The sequence below is a fragment of the Colobus angolensis genome, unplaced genomic scaffold (genome assembly GCF_000951035.1).
Source record: "Colobus angolensis palliatus isolate OR3802 unplaced genomic scaffold, Cang.pa_1.0 Scaffold49, whole genome shotgun sequence".
In the NCBI taxonomy this organism is placed as follows: Eukaryota; Metazoa; Chordata; class Mammalia; order Primates; family Cercopithecidae; genus Colobus; species Colobus angolensis.
The window spans coordinates 4,254,244-4,266,577 of record NW_012118376.1 but is presented as its reverse complement, the minus strand read 5'-3'; the positions used below and the strand labels follow the sequence as shown (position 1 = coordinate 4,266,577).

The window sequence follows — 12,334 nt, the reverse complement described above, 5'->3', positions numbered from 1 at the left end:
CCATACATGCATAAATACAGACCTCTGTAGGACTGATCTTTATAGATTTGTTTTTGTTTTTGCTTTTTGCCATTTATTATTTCAGCATTTTTTCTTCCTTTTTTCTCCAGTTACTGGGGGTTCCTATGTTGTTATCTCAGGTTAACAGTGGCCATGATCTTTTCATTACCCTATTTTATCAAGTGTTAGATGAGGCTTGTATCTATTTTTTAACATTAAGACACCTTGCTAAGCTTTCAGTTAGTAACACACTAAGCCAGTTTGTGAGTGTTTTCTCCTTAATTGAAGAAAATACTTCTGCTATCGTATTGCCACCACAACTTCCTTTTCCTTCTTTTAATTATCTCAAGTTACAACATTACATTTTCTGTGGATCTGCTATAGTTTGGCTATGGTTTGTCCCCACCAGAATTCATTTTGAAATTGGTGGTGTTAGGAGGTGGGACCTCTTGGGAGATGTTTGTGTCATGAGGGTGGATCTTTCATGAATGGCTTGGTGACATTCTTCAGGTAGTGAGTTCTCACTCTGGTGGAACTAGATTCATTCTCATAGGAATAAATTAGTTCCCACGAGGGTGGGAGTTAGGATGCCCCTTAGGTTTTGTCTCTTCACATATGTTTGCATCCCTTTGACTTTCTCTGTCATGTTATGACACAGCGTGAAAGCCCTTGCCAGAAGCCGAGACCGTGCCCTTGAACTTCCCACCCTGCAGAACTGTGAGCTAAATAAACCTCTTTTCTTTATAAATTACCCAGACTGAGGTATTCTGTTATAGCAACACAAAACAGACTAAGACAAGTCTTTCACTTTTCTTGATGACATTTTGGCTATGGAAAATATAGTCTCCATTGGCAACATAAAAAGTAGGAGGAATTCCTTAATCAGAAAATTCTATATTTGAGCTTATCTTCTAAAAAAATCAAACCTAAACATTTCTCTTCATCTGTACTCTCTGGGTAATGCCTCATTTCTTGATTCCATTTCATAATGACCTATTCTCGAGAGTTTTCCTATTGATTCTTTGTAGATATTGTAGATAAATTTATGAGGAAGAAAGGAAGGCCTAAGGAGAAGCAGTTAATCAAATGTCATGTCTGAATGAGCCATATAAGTAATAAGCCCCAGAAAATTTCTGTTTCAAACATTGTTATCGATAACGGAAGGCTTAGTATGATGTACAGGTGCCTAAGGCAGGGTCTGACACATTGTAGCTTCTCAGTAAATGGTGAAAGAACTATTGAATAAATAAAGTTCATAATATTGCTATATTTGAAAGGGAATATTGTCATCTGACTGTGATGTTGCGCCTCCCCTGAGGCATGAGAGGATCTTTTCTGAACAGTATTTGTGTGCCCCCATGAAACAGATTTCATGCTGATGTGGAGTCTCCCACAGTTCTGAGTGAAAACCCAGAACCTGATCTGGTTTGGAGTCAGAAATAGCATCATCTTCCTCCCCTAAGAAGGGTCATCTTGGACTTCCCATCATCCTTAAAATGTCACTAGCTTTGTCCACTGTCTTGCTTGTTCACTAAGAGTGTAATAAATGCTTGAGGTTTGTGATTGATTTTTAGAAAGGAAGAAAACCATTTCTTTTGGCAGCTGAGAGGGGCCATGTTGAAATGATAGAAAAACTTACCTTCCTAAACCTGCATACTTCAGAAAAGGACAAGGTGAGTTGGACTTTTATTTCTTTGCTGAGAACAAGAGAAAGGGGAGTAACAATTGATGTAGAGGGGTAACAATTGGCCTGTAGATTTGGTGAGGGACTTTTAGTCAGCAGGAGAATTGTAAATTGTTACTGTACTCAGAGAGAATCATGAACTATCCAGGCAAAATCCTTCCATTGTTGCTGTGGGTTGTCCAGATTGGCAGTTTTTGCTTCATAAATGTTTGTGAAGTCAATAGACCACATGGCTTTTTCCATGATCAACTCCACCCCTCTTCCCTCCTCCCATGAGGTCTCCTGGAGCCTCAGCCTTACATGAAAGGGGAGGGGAAAACGCTGGAGTAGACATCGTATCTGTATGTCCACCTTTGATGACTTTCTTAGGAGAAATTCCTAGATGTGGAATTGTGGGTCAAAGGCTTCTGCGCATTTTAAAATCTTTGGGTATGTAATATTGCTAAAATGACCTCCCAGAAATCTTTCACCATTTTACCCTCACATAGGTCAAATGGAATTTCTTCTGTTGCTCCATGTTTTGCTAACAATTGGTAGCAAAGTTAGAAGAAGGAGCATGGATGATTTTCTACTGGTTCAGAAAGCGATACCTTTTTATTTAAAACTTAAAAATGTATAAATTTCACTTAAAACTGCAGATACAGTGGTCCACACTCTGGACCGTGCTTTAACCAAAATGAAAACTTCCAGAAACTCCATTGCAGCCCTTACTATTGAAGGAGCATGCTCTCCCAGCACAGGGGATTCTACCCTGAGTGTGTCTCTGTTGCAGGAGGGAAACACTGCCTTGCACCTCGCTGCGAAGCACGGTCACAGTCCTGCAGTGCAGGTGCTGCTAACCCAGTGGCAAGACATAAATGAGATGAATGAGGTATGTGGAAGTGCGCATTACAGGCACAGGACTTAAATGGGGAAGGGTTGCAGGAATGGCTTTCAAGAAAAGAGTGGGAGGAAAACAAAGGTGTTAGTGCCATAGGGTGTAAAATGTGACTCTGAAAGATTCTTACTTTATTCTTCAAAGTATTCCACAGCACTTCATTTGTTAATCCATTCATTTATTCACCCGTTCATTCAAATAATATTTGTTTAATATGTACTGTATGCCAGATGAAGTATGTACTCTTATTCTAGAAGCCTACAGGGCAAGAAGGGCATGCAAAACAAATAATGTACTGGGCTACATGCAATAATAGAGGTCTACAGAGAATGCCATGAGAATACAGAGGAAGATGTTTTTCAGAAATTACAGTTTTCACAGAAGAGGTGGTATATTATCTGGGTCTTGGCATTGTAATGAATGTTGGCAGGAAGGATTTTGAGGATGGCACAAGTATAAAGTATTTCAGAGGGAAAAGTCCAAGGAAAAGAACCGAGGCAAGAGTATGGTGTGTTCTGGGCTGACAAGCTCAGGGTGGCAGAAATTGTGGCTAGGAGGGCTGGGGAAGCTGGAAGCCTAGTAGGCCAAGGCAGACAGATGACGAAAGGCCATGCTTTACAGGAGGGAGGGTTTGGCTTCGATGTGGTTGCCAGCAGAGACCTTGAAGGGTTTTAAGTAGTGAAAAGGGATAGGATTCATCTTAGATGTGGGCAGGTATCCGTCACAGCCGTTTGAAAGGTAGACTGGGTGCCAGGAGAGCCCAGAGTGGGGAGGACCAGTCAGGTGACTGCCAAAATGGGGAAACAAGACCTGTGGAAGGCCTCTCACTGAGACACTCATGAGTAACAAACAGGATGAAGTGGTAGAAGGAGGCAGAGTCCACAGGACTTGTGACCAGGACTTAGAGAGAGGGAGGACTTTCTGCCCCCAGCTGTCTGACTTGAGCTGTTGCTGGGGAGTACAGGTGTGGAGCAGGTGAGTGGGGTAGGTAATGAGGGCTTGCATGGGTTTGTTTGAGGCACTTGGGAGGTGGGTACATTCAAGTGGAGTGTTAGTGAGCTGGAAACTGGTTCTGGGGCCAGACATGGTGGCTCACACCTGTAATCCCTGCAATTTGGGCAGCCGAGGTGGGTGGATCACCTGAGGTCAGGAGTTTGAGATCAGTCTGGCCAACATGTGAAACACTGTCTCTACTAAAAATACAAAATTAGCTGGGTGTGGTGAGAGGTGCCTGTGATCCCTGCTACTCGGGAGGCTGAGGCAGGAGAGTCGCTTGAACCCGGGAGGCAGAGGTTGCAGTGAGCCGAGATTGTGCCACTGCACTTGAGCCTGGGCGACAGAGTGAGACTCCATCTCAAACAAAACAAAACAAAACACAACAAAAAAAGTAAAAAGAAACTGGTTCTGGATTTGGTGGAGGGGATGTGACTGTGGCTATGCAGGGCAAGTTTGTGAGTTATTTGCCCTGGATGGTCACGTCTTAACCTATGGTCCAGTGACTTTTTGTCTGGCTCTTTGGAAACTCAGGTCAGTGGGGTCCTCTTGGATTTCACAGTTTAATGTTCTGATCATTTCTAAAGTTGATGCCTCGCCTGAGAGCTACCGAAAGAACTAGTATCATAAGCATTTACCTTAAGATACCATTGATTGTAAGGCACACCATTATTTTATGTAACACTCAGAAAAAATAATGCTGCCATTTAACTGTGACAAAAAACTTTATTGTCACTTAAAATATTTATTTTATGCTGCCTATTTGAAGATGTTTTTATTTAGACTTTTAGTTTTTTACATGCATATATAAAGGAAAAAAATAAGCAAGATAACTCAGTTAATTGTTTGTAAACTTCATGCTGAATTAGATTCTTCTAAATCACTTATTCAGTCTTGATGATTTCTTTCTTTTTTCTTTTTCTTACTTTATTTTTTTCTTATAGCGTCAGGGTCTTGCTTTGTCACCCAGGCTGGAGTACAGTGGCATGGGAGATGCAGCATTTCTTAAAGAATGCCCCACTGTTGTTTCTAAGATTTTCTTCTAAGCCACTGATACCCATTCCAGTGTAATGCATGTGCTCAAACAACAACAATCATATCCACCTGGTTGACTGAACGAGCCCTCATGATTTAATCACCACATAAAAGCCACCTCTTAATCTTATTGCATTGGGGATTTAAGTTTCAACATGAATTTTGGAAGGACACAAACATTCAAACCAGAGCAGAGATCAAGTCCAGAGCAGGATTTATAGTCTTATTTATAGTCTTAGTTATGCTTTCCCTGTTCTATTAAAACATATTTAAACCACTGGAATGTGTGCATGCGTGTGGATTTCATCTTCCTTTTAGCAACTGTGGAGTCAGGGCACATTGGGGAAAACTCATAAAGCCCAAAAAACTTTAATTTCAGATTATGATAGGTTTAACTTGTACAAAATTAAGGGCACAGTGATAATAATGTCATCTTTTTGCATATGATTCATAATGTTTGTCCGTTCGTGGACAGCCTCTGTTTCCTGATACAAGCTGTTGCCAGATCAGTTGGAGGGACCCATGTGAATGTACTCTAGAGCCGTGGTCTCCAGACATTCTTGGCAGCAAACTCATATCAGTAAAGAAAGTTTGAGCATGTGCCTATCACATATACATTTATAATTCAATTAATTCATTATAAAGTATATGCTAGAAATATAAATGTTTAAAATTCAAGATAAAAAATAAATAGCAGTTTTGTATTTTCTCTAAACTCACAGAATTATTATTATTTATTATTATTAGAAATAGGGTCTCATTATGTTGCTCAGGCTGGTCTCAAACTCCTGGCTTCAAGTGATCTTCCCATCTCAGCCTCCCATGCAACTGAGATTACAAGTGTGAGCTACCATGCCAAGCTCAAAGGATGATCTTATATACATCTGATGGATTTTATTGTGTTCCTCTGCATATATGTGCAATGTATTTTTCATAACTGCTCCAAATTCACTTAACTATTCTTTAGCTCTTGGTTATTTAGTTTCAGTTTTTATTATAGGTTGTGCTGTCACAGACCTCTTTGTATATAAACCTGAGTCTGATTTCCTCACAATTGCCTTGGGGTATATCCTTAGAGGCAGATTGCAGGGTCCAAGATATGAAACCTTATCAGGCTCTGGATATGAATTCTTTCCTTTACACTTTTTTTTAACAAATATTTTCCCCACTGGGATTTGTCTTTTTACATCCATTTTCCTGGAAAAATGAGAAGGAAGATCATGGGGAGAAATGCCTTTTTTTGTTTGTGTGTTTGTTTGTTTTTTTGAGATGAAGCTTCACTCTTGTTGCCCAGGTTGGAGTATAGTGGTATGATCTCGGCTCACTGCAACCTAAGCCTTCCAGGTTCAAGTGATTCTCCTGCCTCAGCATCCAGAGTAGCTGGGATTACAGGGACCCACCACCACGCCCGGCTAATTTTTGTATATTTAGTAGAGATGGGGTTTCACCATGTTGAGTAGGCTGGTCTTGAACTTCTGACCTGAGGTGATCCGCCCGCCTCAGTCTCCCAAAGTGCTGGGATTACAGGCATGCACCACCATGCCTGGCAGAGAAATGCCTTTTTAAGCAGATGGCTGTCCCAGGCACCCAGGTAAAGCAGCCTGGAATATGATTTTCCCACCTTGTTGGAATGGGAACACTGGTTTCTATACTCTTGTGTTCCTGTTAACATGATTGTTCATACCTAATTCACTATGAGTAAAGCCTTCTGAATTTATCCTAAAGTAGTTGTTAAGCAGATTAATGTCCAAGGAGGGAAATGGTTAGGGAATGGGGAAGGAATTCTGCATTTCTTCCCAACATTTTTAGGAAAGAGTCTGCATAAGGAAAGGGAAATAGCCAAGTAGCTATTGTGTGGGACCAGCTCCTTCTTTTTCCTCTATGTTTTGGCCTGAATTAAACTCTTACTTTGTCCTCCTAGTATTTATCTTGAGTTTCAGGAAACTGAAGTACTGAGATTTTTTAAAGTAATGTTATTTTTTAAAATGTCATGTAACATTTAATCAGTTGTAAAGATTAAAGTTATACTTGGTGCAAAAGTACTTCTAATTTTGTATGTTTCATACTGTACTATAGTTCCTTATTTCTGAGATTATCTTTCTTTCTTTTTTTTGTTTGTTTTGGTTTTCATTTTGAGACGAGGTCTCACTCTGTTACGTAGGCTGGACTGCAGTGATGCAATCCTGTCTCACTGCAGCCATAACCTCCTGGGCTCAGGTGATCCTCTCACCTCAGCCTCCTAAATAGCTGGGACTATAGGCATCCACCACTATGCCCGGCTAATTTTTTAAACTTTTGGTAGAGATGGGGCTTTGCCATGTTGCCCAGGCTGGTCTCTAACTCCTGGGCTCAAGTAATCCGCCTGCCTCAGCCTCCCAAAGTGCTGGGATTACAGGTTGAGTCACTGAACCCAGCCACTTTGACACTTTTCAGCTGAGGTTTAGTTTTCTTATCTGTAACATGTGGATAATATTAACCCTGCCCTTATAGCATTGTGTGATTTAACTGTGCCAAAGCATATAGTCTTGGCAGTACAAGTTGACACATAGTTGTTCAATGAATGCTATCCATTATTAAGAGTAATGCACAAAAGGCATAGAGAGAGCATGTTGTTTGTCAAGCAATTTCATTCCATGACAAGGGGCAATTAAATTTAACTTATTTTTCCTTTTGTTAGAATGGAGAAACACCATTCTTTCTGAGTGTTGAAGGAGGTCATGAAGAGTGCAGCAAAGTGCTGCTGACAGCAGGAAGTGACATCAACATTCCAAATAAAGTATGTGTTCCAGACCATGTTCACTCATGCAGTGGGAGGGAGACTTAAAATGTTCTTTGGAAACTCTGGTCCTACATTGATCCACTCACTGGTACTTTAGAATTAATGTTTATAATATGCTTTGTTTTTGGTAAGAATTAGTGATTTACCACCAATATTTCCCAGTTACTGTGTCCTCAAAAGCAATGCTATTCTTTCTATTCTTCTGGGGAAGGAATAATTGAAAGTGGGGCAAAATGAGCAAGTACTTATCACTTCTTAGAAACAGACACTGTATTCTACTTTGTTTTCTCATAGCAACTAGTGCACACCTGGCTTATACAGAGAAGACGCTGAAAAAAACTTTATTGTGTGAAAGCTCAAGTGGTCAGCCTGGTGCATGAAGAAGGAAGGATGGTGCCTTCCTCTAAATGCGGAATACTTTTGTATGTAGTCATTGTGCTAAGAACCTTTGAAACTTTTGAGACTGTGTTATTATTTTCATTTTTTTAGATCACAAAAATAGAATTTGGAAAAGTTAAGGAAATCATTCAGGATCATACAACTAGTCAATAGCAGTGCAAGGATTCAAACTCCTGTCTGACGCCAGTGCCTCAGCTTTTAACCCCTGCAATGGCCTTGTCCTCAGATGGTTTAGTTTCTTTTCCTGTTTTTCTAATTAATTATAATGAAAACTCATGACAAAAAATTTGAATAGCACCAAAAGGTATATGATAAAAAAGTGTCTTACTCCAACCCCACATCACAATTTTACTCCCCAGAACTAACATCCTTAATAGTTTATTTAGTCTTCCAGGAATTTTCCATGAATCCACATGGAAAATATGATTAAATCCATACACATATATATACCAACACCATATAAACAGTAGCACAGTATATAATATATGCTGCTCTGCATCTTGTTTTCTTTTGATTGCCAATGTATTTTAGAGATCTTTGTATCTGCGCAATGTATAAACAATTTCTTTTCAACAAGTACAAAGTTAAACACGTAAGAATAAAGTCCCAATCAAGAATAAAGTCCCAAACTGGCATGTTTGACACCCTGTATTCTGCTGGTGGAAGTGTATATTTGTATAATCTTTCAAAAAGCAATTTGTCACTTTCCTTTTACCCACACATGGTGGATTATGTTAAGGAAATAATTTAAAAGGTGGAAAGCTAGCTGCATGCATTCAGATAGATGATAAAGTTAGCTCCAATAGCCAAGAATTAGACATAACATATACATGGAATTAATGGTAGGAGAAGGCTGAAAGAAGGTTTGGTGCATCTACTTCTTGGAAAATTATGTAGCTGTTAAAAATTATAGTGATAAATACTAAAAATATATTGCAATATTGAACATGTTAATCATAGAACACTAATTGAAAAAATATATTATAGTTGAATAAATATTAATATAATATTGGATTTATATATACATGGACAAGGATTGTGACAGGAAAATCAAAGTAGCGTGAGTTGATTCCCACTGAAGTTGCAAGGTTATTGATGCAATAAATAAACAGAAAGTTAAGAATTCATGGGAGCCATGAAATATTCAGAATGTGGAGAGCTGTGCTGCTGTTCAGTCATTGCACAGGTGCCTCCTTGTCCCCAGTCTGTATCCCCTTTCAAGTTCCTGGGAAAGCTTCCCAGGTTAGCAAGACTCTCAGCCTTACTCCATTATTTTGTACCCTGCCTCACCCTTGTCCTTAATTATTTTGCCCTTAAGTATTTTGCTTTGTAGTGATTTTTCATATGCACACATTCTCCCCATCCGACTAAGACTGCAGGCTCCATATTGCCCCCGTCCTTACAGTCAGTGGCCTCAGTTGCTCTAGGCAGCCTGGAAATGATAGCGAATCCATTTTTTAGCTTTTACTTGTAGAGTTTTTCCTGAGTTCATCAGCTCCCTTCTGAATCAGCAACCTCAGCCCCCACTAGATATCCACACCTATCTGTCCAACCCGGTGAAAACCTTGGGGGGAAAAGCAGTGTGAAGCAAGAAGCCAACAGCAAGAGCACACATGAGCCTGGGATGGGTTGAACTTTCTTTTGCTTTCACATTTGTAGGTGATTTGCTGTGTTTGATCTTGGAAATGCTTCACCTGCTGACACTGATGAGTCTTGGTTTCCAGGAGTTTGCTTTTGTGCTCCCTCCCACCTCGCCATCAGCAAGGGGAGCGGGTAAAGGGTCGAGTCGTTTCTAAGGAGGATGTTGGAGTGAGATTATGAATGTAGTTGACAGCTGGCTTCCTCCGTTTATGCTGGGTGGAGGAACTGCCCAGAGTTAGGGCAACAGGCTCTCTTTAGGGCCCTATGAACTGCCCTAGGTCCAAAAAAGGCTTTTGTAGGTCCTAAGAACTCATATTTGTGGAGGTCCTACCTCACATTTTATCATACATATTTAAGTGCTCCCACATTCCTCTTTACTTTTTTTTTTTTTTTGCTGTTAATTGCTCTAAAAGGCTTTTTTGTTTTTGCTTTTTGCAATTATTTGGCTATGACAGACTCACCTAATTTATGATTGACTCTGATTTCTTAGAACTCTATGTGCATAATTGGGAATTTGAGGGAGGTGAAAAAATGCAACCTGCAAATTGTTTATAAATATAATGAATATTTTATGAATATTACATTTAACAATCAATGAAGTATGACTGTCAATTAAATATTTATTCACTTCAATTTTGTGGTTTTCTTTTGGTATCGTGGAACCAATAATTTTTTTCTTTTTTACATTTTAACGGTTTCTTCGGCTCATAAAAAGTCTGTAGGCCCTATACACAGAGCCCATGATGCCTAGAGGTAAATGCTGCGGACTCCCGCAGCTCTTCTTACTACAGGGTTCCTGCTTTGAGTTTCTCGGAAATTTGTTTCTGCTTTAGGTGGCTTCTGATCTTCCCAGTGAAGGCACTGCTGACCATTCTGATCTCAGTTTAACTGTCACCTTATCCAAGAAGGCTTTGTTGATCAGCCATGAGAAAGTAGCCAACCAGTCATGCTCTTTTATGTCTTGTTATAGAACTTACAACTAGCTGATGTTATTCTTCTAACAACATCTATAATCTAATAAGCAGATTTAAGTCCACTGATTTGCTGATCTACCAGTCTACCAATCAATGGGTCAATTGATTGTCCACCGCCACTGAAATGTAATGTCCGAGATCTTGTCAGTTTTGTTTACCAACATATCCCTCCACTATCTAAAATAGTGCCTGGCACAGAATAAGTGCTCAATGTTTTTTTTTTTTTTGTGGAATGGATAAAATAATAGTTACGGTTACCATACACATTTACTGGCTCGTGTATCCTCCCAGTAGTACTGTGATTTCAGAGAAAGAGGAAGGATGATGTGGTAGGCAGAATCAGGCTCCCCACCCCAGAGATGTTCACATCCCAGTTCCCGGAACCTATGAATATGGTATATTATATGGCAAAGGAGAATTTAAATTGCAGATGGAATTAAGGTTGCTAATTAGCTGATCTTAAAATGAGATTCTCCTGGATTACTAGGTGGGCCCAATGTAATCATGAAGAGTCCTTTAAAGTGGAAGAGGGAGGCAGACGAGGATGTCAGTGATGCAGTGTGAGAAGGACTCAGCTAACTGTTGCTGGTTTTGACAATGGAGCAAGGGGGTGTGAGCCAAAGAACATAGGAGGCTTCTAAAACCTGGAAGAGACAAGGAAGTGGATTCTCCTGAGAGCCTCCAGAAGGGAACATAGATCTGTGAACATTTTTTTTTTTTTTTTTGGTTAGCCCAGTGGGACCCATTTCAGACTTCTGACCTCCAGAACTATAAAATAATACATTTTTATTAAGCCACAATTTTGTGGCAATGTCTTGTAACAGCAATAGAAAACTATTATGGGGCCAGCTTTGCAGATGAAGACAAAGAGGCCCGTACTTGATAGGCCACTTATCCAAGATCATATAGGCACTTAGTATCATGCAAGCTAGATTTCAGTCGGTCAGAGATACACAGATCATTGCTATTGGCATCTGTTCCATTATCTATTGCTTCCTGACAATCGAACCCAAAGCTCGGTGGCTTAAAACAACAATCTATTATTATTTTCACGGCTCCGTGAGTTGACTGGGCTCAGCTGAGAGGATTCTTACTTTGAGTTTATCATGTGATTCCAGTTGGAAGTCGGCCAGGATTTTGAAGGCTTACCTGAGCTCGATATCCAAGAGAGTGCACTCACATGCCTGGCAGTTAATGCTGGCTGTCAGCTGGGAGCTCACCTGGGCCTCACCATGGGCCTCAACCTACAGCCTGGGAACTGGCCTCTAAGAGGAAGGATTACAAGAGCAGGCATTACAAAAGGCAGAGAGCAGCAGCTGCCAGGCTAGTTAGGGGCCATGCCTGGAACTGGCATGCTAGAACTTCTGCCATATTCTATTAGTCAAAGCAGTTACAGGGTCGACCCAGATTCAAGTAGGTGGAGAAATAAACCCTGCCTCTTGATGAGGGGAGTGGCAAGGTCATATTGCAGAGGAGCCTGTGAGACAGGAGATACTGATGCAGCAATTTTGGGAAAGCAATTTCCAACAGCATCCTTATTTGAAAGACCTGCAAATACTTGGTAGCAATCTTACAATTAATCAGTCAACAACGAATTACCTAATAACCTCCGAAAGGCCCCACCTCCTATCATCATCACATTGACATTAGAGTTTCAACATATGACTTTTGGGAGGGACACAAACATTCAGTCTATTGCACACATGTTCCCTAGGGCTCTGACACTTTTGTGGGAGACACTTAGAATAAAACAGACAATTAGGTAAAAACCACAATTGCTTTTGTACTAACCTAATACTAGCTCCCCCTCAACCCAGTAATTAAAAACACAATGGATTTTCTTTTTATTTATTTAGAGACTGGGTCTCACTCTGTTGCCCAGGCTGGAGTGCAGTGGCATGATCTCGGCTCACTGCAATCTTTGCCTCCCAGGCTCAAACCATCCTCCCACC

General features: G+C 40.3%; 1 protein-coding gene across 1 annotated transcript in view; it reads left to right on the top strand.

Annotated features, from left to right (window-relative positions):
* ANKDD1B (ankyrin repeat and death domain containing 1B) overlaps window positions 1–12,334 on the top strand; it is a 55,971-nt gene that overhangs the window by 23,264 nt on the left and 20,373 nt on the right. Inside the window, 2 exon segments of the mRNA XM_011959238.1 lie at window positions 1,575–1,673; window positions 2,457–2,555. Of these exon segments, the coding sequence (XP_011814628.1) occupies window positions 1,575–1,673; window positions 2,457–2,555 (198 nt within the window).